The sequence below is a fragment of the Sinocyclocheilus rhinocerous genome, unplaced genomic scaffold (genome assembly GCF_001515625.1).
Source record: "Sinocyclocheilus rhinocerous isolate Xijiao unplaced genomic scaffold, SAMN03320098_v1.1 scaffold1136, whole genome shotgun sequence".
In the NCBI taxonomy this organism is placed as follows: domain Eukaryota; kingdom Metazoa; phylum Chordata; class Actinopteri; order Cypriniformes; family Cyprinidae; genus Sinocyclocheilus; species Sinocyclocheilus rhinocerous.
This window is the reverse complement of record NW_015647033.1, coordinates 128,036-151,304: the sequence shown is the minus strand read 5'-3', so window position 1 is coordinate 151,304 and position 23,269 is coordinate 128,036. Positions and strand designations below refer to the sequence as shown.

Below are 23,269 nucleotides of genomic sequence, written 5' to 3'. Positions count from 1 at the left end.
ACACACAGTTTATGGGCTTCTCCTAGCAGCAGCAGCTGCTTATTTAGAAAACTCAACTGCTGCTGTATACTTTCACTCGATGACAACTGAAGAAAGGACAAATTAGGGGAAGATGATATATAGGTGCAAAATCTTTAACGGGACCATTCACTCCAAAATTACAAATGATCATTTACTTCAGAAAATAGACTCAAATGGACTAAAAGATATGAGACCCACTCTTTTTAGAGCTCGAGAGACAGAGGGTGATTGTTTTTACCTTGGCAGTGAGCTGGTTCAGCAGGTGTCCCGTGTGGCACACCTTGTTGTTTGCCTTCTGAAGCTCCGCCTCCATCTCACCTATTCGCTTCTGGCATTCCTGTAGTTTACTCTGATTGGAGGATCACAGGTGCATAATAAATGATCAAACTGATTCTAAACTACAATGCTGTGGCCATCTTATTTACTATTATTAAGTTATATACTCTACAGCTTTAGGGTTTGAGCTTAGAAAAAAGAATAAATTGATTAGCACCTGTAACTCCTGGTTTTTGGTGTAGTAGTCATCTCTGGCCTGTTGTAGTTGGCGTATCTGGCTGTGCAGGCGTGTAACTACAGTCTCTCGGTCGTCCCAGAGCTGCCGGTATCTCTGCTGCTCTACCTGCAGGCTCTCTCTCAAAGACATGATATCCACACTCTGCAAGTTCAGCAGGTCCTTCTGTAGAAACAAACACATCCATACAATCAACTGTATTGGTTTCTACCGCCCTCTAGTGGTCAAGGTGAATATCAGGTAGCCTTGACTCAAACTGAATGCTGTCCCACAGATCATGACTCTGAGCTGAGGTTACCATGGCGTTATTCTGCTCCTCCAGCGCGGTGGCATTGATGATACGGCGAAGCAGACGTCTGTTGCGTACGGCATGCTGCTCTCGCTTGTAGCGCTCGTACAGGAGCTGGTTGTGTAACAGAAGCAGCTGACTGCGCAGTGTGTGCAGCTCGTCCAGAGGAACAGAACCTGTGCATGAGAAATTAAAGATTTCTACATAACTCATATATTATACAAACAGTAAGATCTTTGTCAGTCTTAGGCATTAAAGCAATTAAGTTGCATTTAAGCATTTTTTATCAATCTGCCAGCAAAGTACATCTTTCTTCATTGACGGCCATTTAAAAGTAGCTGTTTTTAAGTAAAATAGGAAAAAGGAGATGTTTTACCATGTTTTACAATCAACCTGAGCTGAATAATGACACTACTGTTTTTCTTAGAGCTCCTTGAATTTGAATTTTTCATATCTGAAAAGTTTAGACAATAGATTCTGTAATTTTTCCCTTTATTCATGTGAAGCTGCTTTGAAACAATCTGTATTGTGTAAAGCACTATACAATCGAAAAAATCTATTCATACGTATATTTGTCATCTATGATTAATTTATTGCACAACCGAAAGTGTCAGATAATAGGGGTGTTACTAAAGTGTGTATTAATCATCTTGTCACATCATGACCACCAACATAAGAGGAGATTTTAAATGGAAACAATTACTTAAAGTTCACACAAAAAGGAATATTCGGTCATCATCATTTTGTCAACCTCATGTATTTCTTTCTTCTGTGGAACATAAAAGAATGTATTTTGAGAAATGTGTCAATGTAATTGAGTGGGGTGCAAAACTGCTGGATTACCAACATTCTTTAAAATATCTTTTCATACTTAGCAGAAGTAAGGAAGTCATGTGGATGGGCACCCTATCCTTTTAATAATCCTTTAAATGTTTATCCCCTTGCTGAAAACACAGCATTGTTTCTCTGTACTCTGAAAGAACTACTTTTCCACAAGTAGCGAACGTGTGCTCATGTAATGTTGTTTACCTCCAAAGTGTGTCCAGTCAGCTGACTTACTTGGCAGGGGCAATCTGAGAGCGATTGCAGAAATGTTGGAAGAAAAAGAAGGGAGAAAACACAGGATCAACAAGGTCAGTGGCAATAATTTCGGACACACAGCTTTTCTGGCAGAAGAAGCCTTTCCACACAGAACCCTCTCTGACCAGAGCCAAAACACCTCAATTTGTGTGAGCCCAGTAACCCAACTCAATTACGTGTCTTCTAGTAAGACCTGTGCAGGGCAGGAGGAGAGAGAAAGAGCTCTGATTGTGTTCTGTTAACACAGGCTCTGCTGTTGCGCTGTGGACTGATTTGCGTGACACAGGACAATGCAGACAGTTGTTTCAGTGTGATAGCGTGTTAGTGGGCAAATCTGGAACTAGTCTGACCCAGTTCTTCCTAAAAGAGCCTCAGAGCAACACATTAACCATGGTTTTACTACAAAAAAAAAAAACTATATTTAAACTTTTATTTTACTACAATAAAACCATGGTTGATTTTGTAAGGGTAGTAGCCCTTTAGCAAGTCTTCTAGTTCAGAAACTGAAAAGTAAACTAAACTGTTTACATTTTCTAAAAAAAGAAAACAAGTTATTCTTGTTATGTGTAAACCTCCTTATCACAAAGAAAGAAGTTCTGAGAGCTTGTTATTAAGTTGCTACTTGATTGCTAAGATGTTCCAGTTGGTTGTTAACATGTAGCTATGTGGTCATTCTGGATGATTGCTAAGCTGTTTTCGGGAGGTTGTTGGTCTGTTAGGTTGTTAAGGTGTTTCGTATGGTTGACAGCATCTCGCTATGTTGTGGTTAAGATGATCCGGATGGTTGTTAGCATTTTGCTAATGTGCCCTTTGTGTGGAGTTAGAAATATCATAATTAAGAGTTCTGAGCACATTGTATGACTGAGCAAATTGTATTTATGAGTGAGAAACGTAATTGTCTCTCCCTATATTACTCATCAAGTATGTCTTGATTGGCTGATTTTGTCATGTCACACTTTTGGTGGATACTAGGCCAAACTGCAGTTAAAGTAATATTTCACCAAAAAATGAAAATTCTGTCATCATTTACACTTCTTCATGTCAAACCCTTAAGGCTTTGGTAACTCAAATTAAGATATTTTTATTTAATGAAACTTAAGATGTTTCTGTACCTCCATTGAAAGGCCAAGTAAACAAAACTTTGAAGATTCAAAAGGGTTATGAAGGCGTTGCAAAATAAAACCACATAAATCCAAGCAGTTTAATCCAAGTCTTGTGAAGAGATACAATTGCTTTATATGATGAACAGATTAAATTTAGGCTTTTATTTACATCTAGCCAAGAGTGACAGAATGTTTATTTTTGGGTGAACTATCCCTTTAAGTGGCTTACTCAAGGACACAACAGAAACAACTAATTTTAATGCCTTGCTGGGTTCGAACCAACAACCTTTTGATTATAAGCTCAGACCTTTAACCACCAAGCCACATGACCACAAGCAATAACAAGAGTTAACAGTGAGAGCAAAAGGCTTACCTCTTTAACACTTTGTCATGGGCGTCACCGCCCTGCTGCACGAGGCGATCCAGCACCTCCAAGGGGGAGGCAGACACAGCCCCCTCAACACCCCCCTCCTCCCCTTGCTTGCCCACGTCACCTCTCTGAATCCTTTCCAAGGCTACTCGCTGCACAATCTCTGAAGTCTTCCTCCCCACGAAGAGAGAGGCCGCCCGAGGCAGGGCCAGGTCAAACAGAGCCTCGTACGGCAGGGGTGGCGGTTTGCTTGGGCTCGGGGAGCAAAAGCTGTATTTAAGGGCCTCGTCCTCTGGTGCGGAGGGGCTCCGATGGAGGTGGCTGTGTGTTGGGTGCTCGATGGGCATGAACACTGGCTGAAAGGACCAGGGATGCTCCTGGGATGGGCCTCTGCTGACTCTGCCTCTGTCCACGGGCGTGATCTCGGTCTTGTCGGGTGTGGAGATAGTGTTGTGAGGGTCTCTAATCGAGCTGCCCAGAATAGAAGAGGGCAGGGGTTTCTCTTGCACTCCGGTCAGGGTCTCTGTGGTGCTGAAGAATGGAGAGTCAAAGCCACGAAGGCCAGCTAAATCCCGCTTTTCCTCTGTTAACTTCAGAAGCTCCTCTGTGATGGCAGCTGAGAGGATGGAAGATGGAAAATGATATAAGGATATTTCCAAAGCCTAACGGTTTAGTTAGTCTGTCAGAAAAAAGACACAACTGGTATGAAGCGACTCAAAATACAGCACAGGCCACACACAACCACTGAGTGCTAGTTCATACCGTCCTCCCGCTCTTTCTCGATCCTCATTTGTTCTTGCTCCTTCATGTACACAGAGAGCTCGGTCAGGGTCATGGGCATGTTCTCACCTCTCCCATCTGGGTCAGATAAAAGACTTCTTAATAATTCTTAATGACACATCTAAAAGCCCGTTCACACAAAAAATTATAACTATATTATGGAAGCTTGTTTCCACCACAGAATAAAAAACAAAAAAGATTCTTTACAATAATATTCTTTAATTAACTTTTCATCACACAATTTGGACTTTTTTCTTCCAATTCAGAGAAAACTGTTTCAGAATTGCGATCACAATTAAAAGAACCAAAGACTTAAACTACTTCAGTCTGTGTGCATTGAATTTATTTAATGCACGAGTTTCACAATTTGAGTTGAATTACTGAAATAAATGAACTTTTCCATGACATTCTAATTTATTGAGATGCACCTGTAAATGCAGTATTGTGAAAACAAGTCAGAACTGTGAGATGTAAACTCAGAATTGCAAGATGTACACTCGCAATTCTTATAAGAAAAGCCAGAATTGTGCAACATAAATGCGCAATTGCGCAAAAAAATATGTGAGAAAAGTCGCAATTACATAAACAGACTTGCGAGATGTAACCTCGAAAACTCAAATTTCTATCTCACAATTGTTAATCTCACATTTCTGATTTTTTTTTTCTTCTAAGAATTGCAAGAAAAAAAGTCTGAATTGTGAGATTAAAAAAAGCTGCGATTACCTTTTTTATTCTGTGGTAGAAATGAGCTCCCATACTACATATGGCGCTTTTCCACTGCGTGGTACGACTCGACTCGGCTCGGCACGGCTTGCGTTTCCACTGCAGTTCAGTACCGCTTTAGAGTGGGCGGGATTATTCACATGACGTTATAGTTGCGCCGCCTCTACTACCACGACTCCTAAAAAAAACTTTCAAGCTCTCGCTGGATCCGCTCCTCTGCTATCAACGAAAGGAACGTCTGTTCTTCCACAACAGACAACAAAACTTTTTGGTTGTTAAAAAAAGGTGCGCTCGTTCAAAACAGTTGCGTTCGATCCTTCGCTGGCTGTGCTGATTTAAATCTAGCGGTTCTGTTGTGTTTGTGTCGCAAGTTCAGTGACGCAGGTAGTGACGATCCTCTCCGGCCAATCCGTGATCAGCAGAGTTTACACGTCACGTTTTGGTAACGGTACGGTTCACTTGGAACCCCAACCGAAGCGGTACTAAAAAAAGTACCAGGTACTGTACCCAGTGGAAAACCCCCAAAAAGTGAACAGTACCGTGCCGTACCATGCAGTGGAAAAGCGCCAATAGTGTCCATACCAATGGACAATAACTTACTACAATACCACACTTATAATAACTGTGTTTATTATAAGCGTGCACTGCAGTTATGTTGTCTGCTGCTTTAAATGCTCAAACTTTTTAAAGTCAGGTGGATTCTGTTTGGCTGTCAATGTTTGTATCATTCATCAATGTTTTTCCTCTGTGTAGTTATGGTTATAGTTGTGGTGTTGACTTCCCTATTGCCTTTTCTGCTTGGCGCTTTAAAATGTTGACCAAAGATTATAGAATTATTTATAATAATTTATATTTATAATTATTATTTTAAAGAGAATTAAACCTTTACTTTAATGTCAGGCTGTTGTATTAGTTATGTCAAAACACTGTTCTTGTGTTTTCCATGATTCTTACATGTAACATACCTCTGTGATTGATCGTTTCAGGTCCAGTTTTCTCAAGCTCTCTGTCTGGCTCCTGTCTGACCGGCTCCTGTCTGACCAAGACGGGTTTGGTGTGGTCTAAAGGTCTACCATCCTAAAGGTAAAATAACTTGTAGTGAAACTATACACAAGAAAAATGGTCTCAAACTTGAAGTTGTTTTAACAAAGAAAGGTTAAGGAAGGCTTAAAGGGATATTTTACTCAAAAACGAAAATTCTAGAATGTTTTAAATTAAAGAATGTTTTAACTATTTTTGTCCATACAATAAATGTCAAAATAATGCAGATTTTTATTTTACAAATGTACATATTTTAATAAGAAAAATAGAGGTTTTTGACAAGTAAATTATGACAAAATTTTCATTTTGGGGTGAACTACCCCCTTAAGTGAATACTACTGATCCACACAAAAGGTCATCCTCCACAGAAGTACCTTGCATGGCGGACTGGCCGTACTGTGAGGCAGAGACACAGGGGGAAACTCATCAGAGAGGCTAGGAGGAGGTGAGGCGGCCGCAGGGGTGCTAGAGCACGGGGTGCCTTTACCACCTGCCACAGGGAAGATGGCAAAACCAAATTCATACTAGTGCCTGAGGAAACGGAGACCCAGATTTGCCTACCTGTGAACAAGCATAGACGGTATAATCACCAGGTGTGCTGTAGAGGCGGGTTGGTAGGTGAGAGGCACTCTGGGACAGTTCCGGGTTCGGTGACATCCCACAGGAGGAAGGGGGCGTGGCCATGCCACACTGGGAGGAGGGGCTCCAGAGGGAATCCTTAAAGCCATATGTGGCATTAAATTCACAGCTGGTGTTCTATAAATAAACACAAGCACACACAATATCAGTCCCATGACTGCTCATGCAGACTCCAGTGATTATCAGATGGCATCTAATAGATTTATGCTTTATCCATAAAAAACAACCAGTTCACAAAATGTAAACTTTTACCAGCAATTTCATAAGTGTAGTACATTTGGCGGCAGCATGTGGCATAGTGAAAAGTGTAATAAAGCACATTATATTTGCACCATACTGGATATGGAACAATATTGCATATTTTATAATCAACCAATATTTAAAGGGTTAGTTCACCCACAAATGAAAATCTGTCATTAATTACTTGAATAAAGTCATTATTTTTGTTTTCTTTGCGCACAAAATGTATTCTCGTAGCTTCGTAAAATTATGGTTGAGCCACTGATGTCACACTACGTTTCTGGGTCTGGGAACATTTCAGTTGCATTGCTCTATATGGAGGGTCAGAAAGCTCTCAAGATTTCATCAATAATATCTTAATTTGTGTTCCGAAGATGAACGAAGGTCTTACAGGTTTGGAACAGCATGAGGCTGAGTACTTAATGACAGAATTTTCTTTTATGGGTGAACTAACCCTTTGAATGTTTATACTTATTTTAATATTGAGATCATCATCTAGAACTAAGTTCAAGTTTAACTCTGTAAGAGCACTAGATCTTGAAAAGCACTTTCCCTTTTAGAGAGATGTTGCGTGCCGAGCTCTACTTGAGAAAAACTGGCAATCAGATTGCTATCTTTTAAAATAACCGTTGTCTGCATCAGCCTCTAATTTACAAATCAATGCACTCCTAATAGAAAGTATTTACCAAATCACAACAAAATTGTGAGAACATAATCTTGAATTGTGAGAAAAACATTAACATAGGACCAAATGTGCTCATTAGAACACAAACGCAATGGTGTTTGTTTTCAGTCTGTAGAGGGTTCAGCTGAATACAGGTCCTGACCGTGGGAGGTGACAGGCCAGGAGAAAGCGCTCCGGCGTCATTCACATTGCCAAGACAACCGTTTCTGTGTCAGCTAAGAGATGGCATGTTTTTCTCTTTTTAAAGCCCTGCACACCCACCGGAATGACTCAACCCCTCTCCCCTCCTTTCCTCTCAGCTCCTCAGCCTGCCTGGAGAACAAGGAGATGATTCACGGTGGAAGAAGGAGGGGGAGCTCTGGTGTGCAGTGGGAAGGGAGGGGTTCAGGGATGGGTGATTTATGGACAACAGCTGACAAGCTGACAAACAACAAGAGGGAGGAGGGAAGCAGACGCTGATTCCTGCACTGGTGCTATTGCACAAACTAGTGCGCCAACCCGGATCCGTTTATATGCAGAACACTGATTCACTCAGACTGGATTCAAACAGGTAGTTCCAAACACAAGCTCCAATATTGCAACTAGGCTGCTAAAGCAAACAAATTATAAACTGCAAACTGGATTGTAGATTTCCGAGTTTGGTGGACTCTCACCTGCCAACGGGTTCCAGTGGGGCTGCGATAGGGGGGCTGAGTCCCTGAGAAAGATGACAGGGCCAAGGGAGGGACGACAGGCTGACGAGGGGTGGAGAAATGAGTCGAGGAAGAACTTCCTGGAAAGGGACAGAAAAATGATGTCCACAAAAAAGCATCCTGCCACTGCTATAAAAACAGAGTTTGCCTGAAAATAGACTGTGACTGCATTATCATGTTAGTTTTTATCTTGCCTAGCTTCATTTCCGATTACATTTTATGCATTTGGCAGATGTTTTTAGTCAGTTGTGTATTTAAGGTATACATTTTAACACTTTACACATTCCCTAGAAACTAAACTCATGCATGACCTTGCAGTTGCTAGCAGAAAGACAGTTTTTCTAAATAATAGATCTATTTATATAGCCCTTCACCATCTCTAGGATAGAAAAAACACTGAAAAGTGCTATTTGGCTGTATGCTGAGGTCAAAAAAGTAGACCGGCAGGATGAGAGCGTTACCGTAGCTACTGTGGAAGTCGCCGTAAGGGCTGGCAGTGCAATCAGCCGGACGTTGTTGTAGATGAGCACAGAAATGCTCAGGCATGCTGGCATAGCCCTCTTCACAGGACGCCTCCTTCGGGTCCAGAGAGACTTTGGCACACTCAATAACGATATCGTGGATTTCAAATTTCTTCCACCTGTTGAGAGAAAAGAGACCAAATGATAGACTATAACGCTTGTGGTTTATGCATTTAAATAAGTGACATAAGTCAGTATTGCCTCACCGGCTGGGATCTAGTTCATGGTCCTTGGTTCCGGTCACTAATTCGGGATGGATTCTGACATGTTCAAGCATGGGCTGAAACATATACACAGACAAAAATACAACATAAACGCCAACAGTTAATCACACCATCACTAATTAGGCGTTAGTCATGGATGCCCCCATAATACAATTCTGACATACACTACCATTGAAAAGTTTGGGGTTGGCAAAAATGCATTAAATTGATCAAAAGTTACATTTGCAGTATCATTTCTATTTTAAATAAATTTTTTATTTTAAACGTTCTATTTATCAAAGAATCCAGTTTCCACTAACATAAAGCAGCACGACTGTTTTCAACATTATTAATAATAAGAAATGTTTCTTCAGCACCAAATCAGCATATTAGAATGATTTCTGAAGGATCATGTGACTCTGAAGACTGGAGTAATGGCTGCAGAAATTTCAGCATTAGCATCACAGGAATAAATTACAAATTGAAATACATTGCATTTTTCAGTTATTTGAAATTGTAACAATATTTCACAATATTACGGTTTATACTGTACACTGTATTTATCGAATTAATGCAGCTTTGGTGAGCATAGGAGACTTTTTTCAAAGCCATTAAAAATGTTACCACCCCAAATTTTTGCATTGGTACTGTATACCGATAATAATTGTCATGTTATGGCTAATAACAGATAAATGGTCAATTGTAAAATTCTATACTATTTTGCTTATATAAATTAAAAATAAAACAGTAAAAACAAAAATCATTGTTTTCATCATCATTTTAAATGCTACAAGTTGCATCAAAGTATTATAATAAAAGTACGAAAAACAGATATTAATTTTGAGATTTGCTAAATATTATTTTTAACAGTGCCATTTTAGTGTTTTAAAGATTAATTGAGTGTTACATGATTTAAAACGTAACTGAGAAGTAATAATTAAGGAAATGAGCATGTTCAAATATGCTGTATGTATGTATGATTATGGCCGATAATCAATATATTGCTCATGTATCCCTACTACTGATCATTTTCTACTTTTAATCTATGGAAAATCATTATGGATTGAATGGAATTTCATTAAATCTCATGTATTTGGAAAACCTCCTGGGCAAGCAACTGTATGACTGACAGCTCACCTTGACCACCTCCTCAAAAGTGTCCATGTTCTCCTTCATGCTGTAATGGGAGCGCAAGTAAGACACAAAATTGCAGGGATACATCCCATAGAGCCGGTGGAAGAGTGAGTAGACGCTTGCATGCAGGTGAATGAGATAAACCTCCGGGATGTGTCCTGTCAACAGAGATGGACCACACAGCTAGTTAACCATCCCAAAATATTATGAGGCATCTTATTACAAATGAAATCATTTGTAATAGGATGTCTCATAATATTTTTGGATTTCTGTGGGAGACGAAAACCATCTGGAGGCTTTCAATACATGCCTCAGGGATAAAAATATTGCATAACTGAGTCATACAGTACTTGCATGCTTAGTAACTCTTACCTAGGTTTCTCAGGTTCCAAGAAGCCAGACGGCCAAAGATATCAAAAAATTCATAGAGATGCTGCTTGCCAGCTTGGGGAATCATGGGTAATAGTGTGATGAGCACCAGGACTCCAGTTATCAGAACCACAACATCTGTGTCTGTCTGTAAAACACAAATTATCATATGTATACTGTAGGTTACAAGGGGCATATCTGAGAGATCTTTCACATTGTCAGCTTACCTTGAGGCATTTGAGGAGAGATAGCAGCAGCGGATAGCGAGTGATCTTGTGGATCCAAGACGGCTGCTTACGGACAACGTGCCCCAGTAGAGTGAGAGTGGGCAGGCGACAGGGGGCTTTAGCCATGCATTCATTCATTTTATCAAACAGGTGCTGAGAAACAGACAACACAGACAAGTCATATTGTAAACAAGACACATAATGGTTGATAATGTATTCTCTGCCCTAGACGTTTATTGTTGTTATTAAATATTAATTAAATGAAAGAGAAATACACCTTGAAGATATTTTGATATGCTCGGAGTTTAAATGAAGCATCTCAAATTTGTTCATATTTCACTGGTGTTTTTTACTCTAAGAATGTAGGCTGGTTGCATATTACACACAAGCTCCAATGGTTACACTTTTTAAAGGTGAAGTGTGTAATATTCACATTATTGATGGGAACTAATCTGGACTGCAAGATAATGGGGAAAAAATTGACATTGAGATATATACTGTGATATAAAAAAACAGGAATTTTCACCAGATGATTTGAACAGTGTTATTTGGAAACCATTAATAATTCTAGAATCATAGGGGTTGATTTTGTACGGTAATGCATTTGCTTAAAAATATCATTTAAAAAGGTTTATTTATTTATTCTATTATTATGTATTTATTTTTATTTTTACTGTGAAGACTTTTTTTGAATGCAAACCATGCTTTTAGGGCTGAATGATTTGGGAAACAATGTGGACGTTCACACTTGGGTTTATATCTTTTCAGCAAAGATATAAAATAATTGATTTTTAACTGTACTCAAGCTACTACTTATCATTTTTAAATAAAGTCATTGAATAATCATTTGCATGAAATTGTATATTTTAATTTTTTTTCACACAATACAACTACTTTCATTTTTGTCAAAAATAGTTGATTTTATGTAAAAAATATATATATAGTAAGACAAATGTATATTCTATATCTTGTTTTTGGTTTCAAACAACCAGTCTAAAACAGAGCTTAAAAAAAAAAATCTCTCCACTTCAGTCATCATAGGCCACATTCCATCAGTATTACTGTAAAATAACAATGACAATCATTTTTATTGTGAAATATTAAACAAAATAAGAATTATGTTGTAATAAAACTACTATACTGTAAAATAAAAAATTGGAGTATTTAATAATAAAAAATAATATTGTACAACCGTAAATTACATTACTAATATTTATTTTCAAAGGTTATACTTTCACGCTTTTAATTTGGCAGAAAACCTCAGGGAAAACGGATTGAGTGAGAAACAGAAAAGATCCAGAAAAGACTGCAAACATTCTCTTCTGTGTATAAGTTTAGACTGTGTTAGAAACCAAACAGAAAAATCAGTGGGCCGTCAGTCACCTTATCATGTGGCTCTCTCACTGAGGACAGGATGTGCACTGCCTGGGCGGAGTTGGTCTCCAGGAAATAGTCCACCAAGCCGTTCAGCAGCACGGACCCTCGATCTGCAAAACATGAACCGATTTGGACTGTCAGTCATGCAATAAAACACTGCAGGGAATTATAATATGGATCCTGTAGCAAACATCGAGAAGCTTAAAAATTCGACACAAAATCTAGGTAAAAGCTCCCGAGGCTGCCTCTGCTAACAGTATTAGTCTGGACCTGTGTTGAGGTGTTCATTGATAAGGCCCTTGATCTCATCCAGCTGGCGGAGGTCAGAGGTCTCCAGCAGAGGAAGCAGGTCCCCCATGTTGAGCTGTTCCCTGGACATGGTGGTATGGAGGGTTCGGAGGCGGGTGTCTCTGAAACAGTCTAGGGAGAGGGGAAGGACTCTTTGACGTCACTCTCAAGGTGTCCCGTGTCCTGTCCAGCCTGGAGGGGTCCCTGGGCCGCCCGTCAATACAGTCTCCAGGCACCACTGCAAGACACATTTGAGGACTTACATCACTTGCCTAGAAACACCTGTCTCGATTAAATATTCATGAGAACATCTTGCAGTTTCTGCCTTTAAGTAAACTTCCCAATCGAGAGTGAGTAAAACACTGCAAGATATGCAGGAAAATTTCCACAGAATTATGATGAACCATTATAAACATCAGCTGTGGCAATGTGGGTTGGCCGTTTCAGGCAAGTAAACAACAAACCCAACAGATTCTGAAGCATACAAGATTCACATGTTGCGAACTGTTCTTGCACAGACACGACAAAAGTCAGCAGTTGTCACACCAGCCTGACAACATTCGGTCAATGCATAGCTATAGTCAACGAAAATTCATAAGGAGACCAGAGAAATGTGACATATACAAGAATATACTACACAACACAAGAGCAGTGTAACATGTTAAGCACACACAACACAATTTTTTTTAAGTTAAGCAGTGAATTTTTACTACGAATGGAGTGAAGTAGCATTTTAAAGGCTAAAATGGTAACTTTTATACTGTTTTAATGTTTTATATTTCAATTCAATTTTAAATGTGATATTTTTTTCCTGTGACAGCAAAGCTGAATTTTCAGCATCATTACTCCAGTCCTCAGTGTCACATGATCCTTCAGAAAGAATTCTAATAGGCTGATTTGGTGCAATTTTGAAAACAGTTGCTGATGCTTTATATATTTTTGTGCAAAACTAGGATACATTTGTTTTCAGGATTCTTTTATTGTTCAAAAGAAGAGCATTTATTTGAAAAAAGAGATCTTAAGTCCCATTACAAATGCCATGCAAAATGCAGTAAAAATGCAAATCAGTATCAGCTAGTAACAGTTCCATCAACTGACACAAAAGACTCTCACTCTAGCCCCAATGTTTAAAGGCAGACTATCAGGATGTTGTCTTCCCCATGTAATAATAGATATACTTCTTTGTATTTGACGCTGAAAGGTCTGCCACATCCTCACAGCAATAACTTCCTTCAGATTTGGGTCTAAACCTACATCCTAACCAGCTTGATCTTGACAGTAACAAGAGTCACCAACACCTCAAGCTGACAGTCAGACATGCAACATGAACAAATGCTAAAAGGACACCGTCTCCTTGCTGGAGACCATTGCAGCTCTCAACCAAACAAACAGCTGTTATGAAACACAAAGCACTGCTCTAAGCATAACTTTGTGCAAGATGAGAACCATCTAGGGAAGGGTGATGGCAAACTGACCACTCAATGGAAATCACTCGGCACAGTAGATACAAAGAAGTTCATTGATTATCTTCATGATTGTAGCCCACAAACAAAGAGCATGCATCGCATTCAGAGGGAAAAAACACTAATAAGATGAAGTTCTGGACGACCTGAACACGAACTGTGCCTGTGCCTGCCAACTAGAAAACAAGGCAGTTAACAGCACAAAGAAGCTTTATATGCCATGTTCAGGACCTCATAAACTAATTCCTTAAAGAGGTTGTGTATAAGTTGTCACGTCTTCCTCTTGCTTTTCGAAGCTTAACTGAGTTTTGGGTCTCAAAATCTTTCATTTTGTGTCACTTACACATGAGGGAGACAAATGTGCACTGTTTTAAAAAAAAAAGAAAGAATATTATTTTAAAAAAAAACATATAGTTACTATATAAAAATATACAGTAACTGTAAGTTCTTAAACAGCAAGACATAAGACTCATAGTGCAAAAATGCCGATATGCAATGATCACAAAATAAAAGAAGGTAATGTTTGAGACTGCATTGCATGATTTGCCTGCAAAAGGATTTCTGTTTAAAAACGCGCAAGCGCGTGCAAAAGCCAGCAAATCCCACAACATATGTCTGTATTTTAGCCTCTGCATGCTGCAAAATAACAGAGCACACATGTGCAGATAGACGTTGTGGTTTCGGCTGCATTCACTGACAGCAGTTCTGTGTTGAAATGACCACTGGCGTAAACAACGCGAGAGAACAATGGCCAGAATCTGCGGGATTGTCTCCAAAATAAATGCGCCAACAAAATGAAACATTCCCCCATGCATTTCAACTTTCCTCTTAAACTCGTGTATATGCACGCGAAGATTCAATTCGAAATTGTAACAATCATTGAGGACTGTTATTTCACTGACACTGACAGTCCCAGGCAAGAGAGCCTTATTATCGACAAATCAGAAATAACGCCTGAGAGACTCCATAATGCACGTAAAATACTGAGGAGCGAGCAAATCTAACATTCCGACTGTCACTGCGTATGATGTACAAATATCACCACAAAAAACATCGTTTAATAAACCTGTTTACCTGTTAGAGCAACTGCACTCCACAGGGCGCCGCCATCTTGAACACCTCACAACCCCTCCCTGCGCAGTCACCATCCGCAACTGTGCAGAAGAAATAATCCCCGAGCGCTCAAAAACACGCCTGTATCTGGACGCAGAACATGGACATATGGCGTGAATGTGGTCAGAAATGAGCAACAGTCATACTTTATAAATACAGTGAATTGTGACGGGAGTAAGACTCGTGTATGAAAGTTTTAGAGAATCCTGCAGTTAGGCCCCGAGTTGTTTTTCTGAAGGGTGGAGGGATGCAGCGCTCTGTAATGCGGTTTTCGCGTGACTCAGGTGGTGAGCGCAGACGCTGAATCTGACCAGCAATAGACGCTAATAAACTATTTATATTTAAAAAGTATTTTTTTCCCCCTAAACATACATACATACATAAATAAATAATATATAAGAATATATTAAGATTAAAATCCAAATATAGGCTAATAAACGATTTATTTACTTTAAAAAGTACTAAATAAATAAATAATGACATTTGAAAAAACCTTTACCTAAAATTACAATTGTGTCATCATGTATGTCATCATGTAATCACATGAGGGTGAGATCACAAATTTCCAAATAGAATAAAACTGTGGTAATTCATTCACAGCCTTATCCATTATCTCCTAACATTACACTCATTATCACATATCTCATCTTTCAGTAATGTTTAATTTTGTTCGCTGATCTCTGCATGAATATAAGAAGTGAAAAATAATTTCTGCGCAACTGGCCTATAATAAATGCATGCAATGGTTTAAATGTCCTGGAGAAGACAAAGTTTTTTTTTAGTGGAGAATGATGTCCCTCTAGTGGTTCATCATGGTCATAGACTTCTATTTATTTACATCAGCGAATTCTTGCCTCAAAATACTCAAAATACAAAAAAATTAGCACAACGCCTTAATCCTTAAGTGTTTGCAACACTCACATTGGTGTTTTGGATGCCTTTTTGTTCATATCTGACTGACCAAATTGATCAATATTTTGTGAATCCAAGAATGGGTGTTTTAACTCTGTTCTGACTACATGCAACTTACTGTTTAGTCTTCTTTAATGTAATTCCTGCAGTTGTGTACAGTATTATTTTAGTACTATTGAGTTACTATTTTAGGCTTTTTTCAATATTTTGTATTACTAATTATTTTAATGTTACATTCTAGTTCATTCTTTGTTAATTAATTTTAGTTTTAGTAATATTGTGGTATAGGCTATGTCATTAGTTTTTATTTTTGTTGAACGTCTATCTAGTTTTATTAATTGTTATTAAACTAAATATAAATTGGATGTTTCATTGCCAACTAGCTGAAATAAAATCAGTTATTTTATTTCTTTAGTTCTTTTATATTTATTTTATTTCAAGAAACGAATTTTATTGTGGTTTTAGTTTTAGTTAAGTAGGCCTATAATAAACTGGTTGCGTAAACTATATTAAATTTGAGATTACAAGCTGTCGTTTTAAATCATTCCATCCTTATTACGAAAGAAAAGTGTATCTAGCAGAGAATGGTTTCGATCCATCGACCTCTGGGTTATGGGCCCAGCACGCTCCCTCTGCGCCACTCTGCTCTCTGATTAAAACTGTAAAATACTCTGTAATGACTCTTTCACAACAGCCCACGACAGTCAAAACCTGATGCACAGTTCTTACTATCATAGAATTTGCGGATTTCAGTGAACCATCCTGTCAAAATAGCGAACATAATTTTATTTACTTTATGCAAGTTAGGGCTTTCAGCAAAAGTAATATACTTTAATAGAAGATGAAGGAAAGCTAGTAAAAGAAAAGAAAGACTGCAACACATAAAAAATGTAATTATATTTTGAAGAGTCACCCAAAGATGCGACGCAATTCACCACCAATCCACACGGGGGCGTAAATACATTAATCGATTCCATATTTCGCGCACAAGGCAATAAAAACTGACCTCCGGTAATCTTTAAATGAACAATGTTGAATGGAGCAAAAACGCACCAGGATTAGACACTCAATAAATAAACACCTAAGACGCTTAGTTTTACAAAGAGTGCGTTAATAATCTAGTTGTGCTTTTAATAATCAAAGATCTCATAAAAACGCCTAAGGCTGCAACCAAAACACAACTGAGCAAATAAAAGTAGGCAAACATTCGGAGATACCAACATTACAGGTTTGGTGTGTATTTTGAGGTGTACGTTCAAGCAAAGTTTGTTGCTGGTTTATTGGTTTTATGTTTTAAGCCCGCTAGCTGTTCTACAGCAGATAAGTCAACAGATGACCATTAACAAAGATAATAAATTAGGCTACTAAACTGACAGCAGATAATTAAAATACATTTTTTTCAATATAGCCTATCTCCAACTTTTAACACATCTGTTATCCAATTAACCTTCTAAAAGTCCCGTAGAAGTAGAGATGTGGGCTAATATAAAATGTAAAAATATATAAATATATATAAAAATGCAAACGAAGAATTTAAAATAATATCTAGTATTTCTTGAAATATCTTAAACATGTTGCTAAATCATTATGGAAAAGAGTGCCCACCACACCAGGATGTTTAAGTTTGCGTTCAGTAGGCAAATGTCGCACCTGCTCTGTCTGTAATTGGCTGAAAGCTCAGTCAGATTCCACCGCAGAATTATCGGATTGAAAATCAGGGAGGGGAGTTGAAAAAACTCAACGCAACCAACTCACAGCGATGCAGTGCTTAAGTTTCTAAACATCACAACGGATTTCCCTGCGCTTTTCAACGCGAAGTTTTCCACTAAAAACAATCAAAGGACCTTAAACATTAAGTTTTCAGTTTTTTTTTTTTCAGGTAAGATATTTTCATATAGGCTATACTACATTTTTCAATTAAAGCCAATTATTTAAAAGTTTTTTAACCTCAAGACTATTATTATCATTACTTTTTTGTTTATATTTAAATAATTATTTATTATTAAACAGTAATTTGGTATATTTAGGTTATTTATGTTAAAAAATCTGTCTCAAACCAAAGTTTGACTGAAACTTTCAAAACAGCAACAGCAACACCAAATATTGTACCCTGTAATAACTGTGTAAAGGTTCCATTTTATTTGGCGGTTTCATTTTTTAGACAGAGACAGGAATATTGATATTGAACAGAGAAAGGAACATGATATAGAAATGACTATCATACTTTTTTTTCCTTCATTTGTAATAGCCTATCATACAAGTTTTTTTTTGACATTTGTAATTAGTTGGATAAGTTTCGTTATTCTATAAGTTTGTAATAGCTGATCGTTTTTGGTGATCATAACAAATATGAAAATGAAAGTATCAGTAAACAAATCTCATTTTACAGAATCATCATGCCACGATCATTCTTGGTGAAAAGTAAAAAGTCTCACAATGTGCACCGACCCATCGACACCGAGCAAAGTGAACAGAAACTCCCGGACCCAACACCCAAAACAAGTAAGTGCCATTATTATATTGTAGTATTGCTGGATTTATACTAAAATACTTTGAACTGTTGTATTTGAAATAGTTTAACATTCAAAAATCAATTCAACTTGACCTCCAAATTCACCTGTCTGACATGTGGTGTTTATGAGATGAACAATCCACAGTGATATGTAATTAAAATGTCCTTTTGTTTTTGTATGATTTATACTCATGTACATAATTATGAATCTGTAATTCTCCTCTGTGGGGTAAATAAATGATTTGTCTAGAGAGAGTGCTGAGAGGATGTGCTGAGCACCTGTCAGATTGGTGTTTGCTGATGGTGCCTCAGCCTCAGGCTGACTGTTATATGATTATAGGGCTGTGTCTAAAACCTTGACAACTGCTTACTTAAGACAGCAGTGTGGGTCTAATGTGTAGTTTACTAAGGTAGCTCAATAGGTTGTATTCCATGGAAGTCTGTAAGCTGTTGAGCAGTTAGGCTGGATGTTACGAATATGCAAACTAGCCCTATTCAAACAAGAGAGCAGTATATTGTGACTGGATATAACTGCTCTTTACAGGGTTCATTTGGAGAAAATGTAATTGTGTAATTAAGTGTGAGGAACAATCTCAGATCTGTCTGTTTGATGCTGTCAAAGCTTTTCGTGTACACACCTCCATTTAATTGCAGTTTATTTAAATGTTCATGCTTTATCTGTTTTACTTTAGAAAGGAGCTGCCATATTATAATATGCCATATTATATCTATTTTATAAAGGAATAAAATGGCCATAAAAATATATGAATGTTTTTGCATCGTAAAGTAATTGCATTAAAACCGATAAAAACCATAGAACCATAAAACCAAAGGGTATTTCTTTTTGAAGACAGATAGCACAAGCTTACATTTGAAGCAAAACAAACTTGGTTTAATATTTTGTTTTCTAATGCATTGACATTACGTTTTTTGGCATCCACATATGGTTCCACAAAGAACTTGTAACATCCATGGAACCTTTCCATTGCACAAAAGGTTCTTTATAGTTGAAAAGGGTTCTTTAGATTCTTTAGATGTTCTTCACACCGAGAAAAAATGTTCTTCTACTGAAAGGTTCTTTGAGGAACCAAAGATGTTTGTTCTAAAGCCCTTTTTTGATTCAAATTTTGTATTTTATTCAAATTTCTTTCATTTTGATAGCTATTGAGCTCAATTGTACCACATGCATTTTTCAATCTTGTGATGTACTATTTTTTAGTCCCAGCGCTGGTCCCTGTGGAACCAGAGGAATGTAATTCCCCAGAGCGGCCCCAGGTAGATTCGGTCACTCGGCCGTCCCACAGAGACCCGTATGACTTCATCAAGTGTGAGCGAGAGCCCGACTGCCCAATACCTTCTCTACCTGAGCTGCCTGTCACAACCAGACGGCCATTTTACCTATCTGGTGAGAGTCTTGAGCACTGACAGAAATATCTGAATGTCTTGTTCTTCGATCAAAAAAATAATAATAATTATGCCAAGTATCATGTAACATCTCTAGGGCAGATTTAGACACAATAACAATAATAATCTTAATGTTTCCGCTCTACCTCCAACAGAGCCTCAGCTGGCAGAATTCCCTCCCTACTACAAGAGCTCTTATACCTGGGATCATGTTCCTGCAGCATATGACTTCAGGCAGATGGGCTTCTCTCCATCGCTCCTGCAGCACACCAGCAGCCTGTACGGAGCTCATCTGAAGCAGAGCTCTGAGCCTCAACAACCACTGGACTGCAGCACACACTACTCACCCACGTCTAACACCTACCACTGCATTACCTGTGATAAGGTTAAATATATCTTTAATTATCTATCAAGACATAACATATTCATTTCTATGTATATTTCTTATTTTATTTTTATGATACTTTTTATGTTATGTTGTTATATTTTTGTTTTATGATTCTTTTATTTTTTAAAAATCAATTATTATTATTTACATTAATTCATTTTATATTATTAATTTATATTTTTATTAATATAAATGTATAATATTAATACATATTTGTATTAGTAATAAAATTATTATTTTGAGGAAAATATTATTGAATTCAATAAAATTTGATTGTTAAATCAGTTTTTATTTTATTTAGAAATAAAATAATTTATTTATAAATAAAATATAAATGATAAAATTAGATTTTGTAATTAAAAAAATCTAAATAAAGTTTTTTTTAAATGTTAATATAAATATAAATGTTATATTTTACATAAATATTATTTCTATATATGTAATAATAAATAAATATTATGTCAATTTCATTGCTGTTTTCTGTCCTCTTCTCCAGGTGTTTTCCACCCCTCATGGGCTGGAGGTTCACGTCAGACGTTCTCACAGTGGCACGCGTCCTTTTGGATGCAGCATCTGCAGAAAGAGCTTCGGCCACTCTGTCAGCTTAGAGCAACACATGAACGTCCACTCTCAGGTACGAACAAACCATGCTTATTCAGTTAGCCACTGCAGTATCACACAGCTGGCATTTGGACTATCAAAGAAATTCATTTTGTTGTTGTTTTGTGTTTAAAGGAAAGAAGTTTTGAGTGCAAGATGTGCGGAAAGACCTTCAAACGCTCCTCAACGTTGTCCACTCACCTGCTGATCCACTCGGACACACGGCCGTACCCCTGCCAGTACTGCGGCAAGAGATTCCACCAGAAATCCGATATGAAGAAACACACCTACATCCACACAGGTGAGACGCCATGGTGTGTGACTGCGTGTTTGTTATGTCGGGGTTGAAAAGAGATCTGTGGCAGTGATAAAGAGCACATGCGGTTACTGCCACCTCAATAGTTTCCCCAAAACCCTCCCCACATTATTTGGAAATACGTGTTATCTCTTTACACTCATTCCATGTAAATCATTAAAACTGAATACGCCGAACAGATATATTCGCCTTCGATGCAGAAGTTGGCTTTCTAGGGTGTGTTTCCAAGAGCGGCACAGCTACAGATAAATCAAGAAAAGAAGATTAAACAAATGCTCTCTTGATTTGCATAGCTGGTCTTCCTGCTTTCCTGATGCCTCTTGGAAAGCTTGCTTTGCATGTAGCAGACAGCCACTCCTGTGTTGGAAAACAGAACAAATCTGGGTGGCACGCAAATCCAATTTCTTATTTTATTTTTATGATACTTTTTATGTTATGTTGTTATATTTTTGTTTTATGATTCTTTTATTTTTAAAAAATCAATTATTATTATTATTTACATTAATTCATTTTATATTATTAATTTATATTTTTATTAATATAAATGTATAATATTAATACATATTTGTATTAGTAATAAAATTATTATTTTGAGGAAAATATTATTGAATTCAATAAAATTTGATTGTTACCAACAAATGCTCTCTTGATTTGCATAGCTGGTCTTCCTGCTTTCCTGATGCCTCTTGGAAAGTTTGCTTTGCATGTAGCAGACAGCCACTCCTGTGTTGGAAAACAGAACAAATCTGGGTGGCACGCAAATCCAAGCTGGCTTTAAAGCAAAGATTCTCCAGTGTTTTTATACAGATTAAAATGGATTTTTTTTTAAATGTTATGTTTGTTTACAGGTGAGAAACCTCACAAATGCCAGGTGTGTGGCAAGGCCTTCAGCCAGAGCTCTAACCTCATCACACACAGCCGCAAACACACCGGATTCAAGCCGTTTGGCTGCGAGGTCTGTTCCAAAGGCTTCCAGAGGAAGGTAGATCTTCGCAGACACCAAGAGAGCCAGCACAGCCTTAAATAACGGAGGCTGCATATGGCGTCGCAGACAGTGGCGAGGAAATGAAGACCACCGATGGCTGGAAAAAAGACTGTTGCTTCAGAGGAATGCGTTTCTCTAAGTAGACTCACACAAAAATGTACTATTCTATCATCATTTACTCACCCTCATGTTGTTCCAAACAATTTAGTTATTGTTAACTTAAAACTAAAAGTATCAATAAAAATAAAGTTTGGTAATTGGAATAAATCTGGAATTAAATAATTAAATAAATATTACATGAAAAAACTACACAAAAATACATCAAATCTCATTTCAAAGATTAGCAATGTCGGCAAATGAATTACTGAAATCAAAACTAAAACCTAAATAAAAATAAATGAATGCCATATAGAAAAATATTTTGAAAAAGCTAAAGAATATAAAAGCTACTTCAAAATATTTTAAAAAAAATACTATATAATATAAAACAAATAATATAGAATACAATGAAAGTCAAACAAAATTGTTAAAATATCAGCTTTTGTGCTCCACAGAAGAACTTTTAATTGAATTCAAAATACATTTCTTTATTCTATCCGGTAATTAATCGAAACTGTAATCTGACACACAAAAAGTCCATCAAATGTCCTTTTAAATATTAAATCATAATCAGATGTCAGTTAGGGCCCCATGAAGGAATCCAAACATATTTCTTTTATTTCTAAACTGGCTTTTTAAATGCAGTGAAATGATTGTATGTTAGTGTTTAGATAGATCTTTGATTTTGTGTTATTTATAGAAACTCTTGTCTCACAATAAATACTCCTCTTTGAAATTGGTGCTTGATCGATAATTCCTAAAAGTGGATTTTGACAGTGAATCTAGTTGTGAGATAAAGAGAAGGGGGAGGAGTGCACGTACTGTAAATGTGTAAAAAAATAAATCAGTCCCGGTACAGTGAAAAATGAGAAGAGTCAGCAAACACGGCTTTGCTGTGTTTGTCTTCTTGTGTCTCCGCCCTGTCGAGGATCCGGATACACAGTTCCGTTGGCCTTGCTGATGGTTCTGCACACTGCCGGAGGCTGTGTGAAATCTCTGGTGTGACTGGAGATAAAGCTTCATTCAAATAGGTACCTGGAACTCTACATGCAAATCTCCTGCCTGGTAGGTTTGTAAACTTCATGCGGCTGAATGAACGGACCTTCTGGGCCTGAGCTTGGCGGAGAAAGGCAAAGCAGCGAAACAAAGAAATTGATATTTATGAATGCAATGATTCCTGTGAT

General features: G+C 37.6%; 2 protein-coding genes and 1 non-coding gene across 3 annotated transcripts in view; 1 reads left to right on the top strand and 2 right to left on the bottom strand.

Moving 5' to 3' along the window:
• Positions 1-14,900, bottom strand: part of tsc1b (TSC complex subunit 1b) — a 19,458-nt gene extending 4,558 nt beyond the window's left edge. The window contains exons 1-19 of the mRNA XM_016512542.1: positions 14,831-14,900; positions 12,276-12,531; positions 12,012-12,115; positions 10,629-10,781; positions 10,405-10,549; positions 10,036-10,190; positions 8,902-8,975; positions 8,636-8,814; positions 8,136-8,254; positions 6,509-6,674; positions 6,293-6,408; positions 5,843-5,954; positions 4,137-4,232; positions 3,378-3,990; positions 1,851-1,894; positions 831-997; positions 515-697; positions 260-370; positions 1-86 (exon numbers count right to left, since the gene is read on the bottom strand). The exon at positions 1-86 is cut by the window's left edge and continues 37 nt beyond it. Of these exons, the coding sequence (XP_016368028.1) occupies positions 1-86; positions 260-370; positions 515-697; positions 831-997; positions 1,851-1,894; positions 3,378-3,990; positions 4,137-4,232; positions 5,843-5,954; positions 6,293-6,408; positions 6,509-6,674; positions 8,136-8,254; positions 8,636-8,814; positions 8,902-8,975; positions 10,036-10,190; positions 10,405-10,549; positions 10,629-10,781; positions 12,012-12,115; positions 12,276-12,384 (2,732 nt within the window). The 5' untranslated portion in view covers positions 12,385-12,531; positions 14,831-14,900. The remainder of the gene's footprint in view (positions 87-259; positions 371-514; positions 698-830; positions 998-1,850; positions 1,895-3,377; positions 3,991-4,136; positions 4,233-5,842; positions 5,955-6,292; positions 6,409-6,508; positions 6,675-8,135; positions 8,255-8,635; positions 8,815-8,901; positions 8,976-10,035; positions 10,191-10,404; positions 10,550-10,628; positions 10,782-12,011; positions 12,116-12,275; positions 12,532-14,830) is intronic.
• Positions 14,901-16,356: 1,456 nt separating this feature from the next.
• trnam-cau (transfer RNA methionine (anticodon CAU)) lies at positions 16,357-16,428 on the bottom strand. Its single transcript has one exon. It is a non-coding gene; the product is annotated as a tRNA-Met (tRNA).
• Positions 16,429-18,173: 1,745 nt separating this feature from the next.
• On the top strand, positions 18,174-22,131 carry LOC107708340 (zinc finger protein Gfi-1b-like). The gene is made up of 6 exons (XM_016512533.1): positions 18,174-18,283; positions 19,513-19,698; positions 19,853-20,082; positions 20,582-20,719; positions 20,821-20,986; positions 21,850-22,131. The coding sequence occupies exons 1-6, from the start codon at positions 18,178-18,180 to the stop codon at positions 22,026-22,028; spliced, it is 1,005 nt and encodes a 334-aa protein (XP_016368019.1). The 5' UTR covers positions 18,174-18,177; the 3' UTR covers positions 22,029-22,131.
• The last annotated feature ends 1,138 nt before the right edge of the window (positions 22,132-23,269 follow it).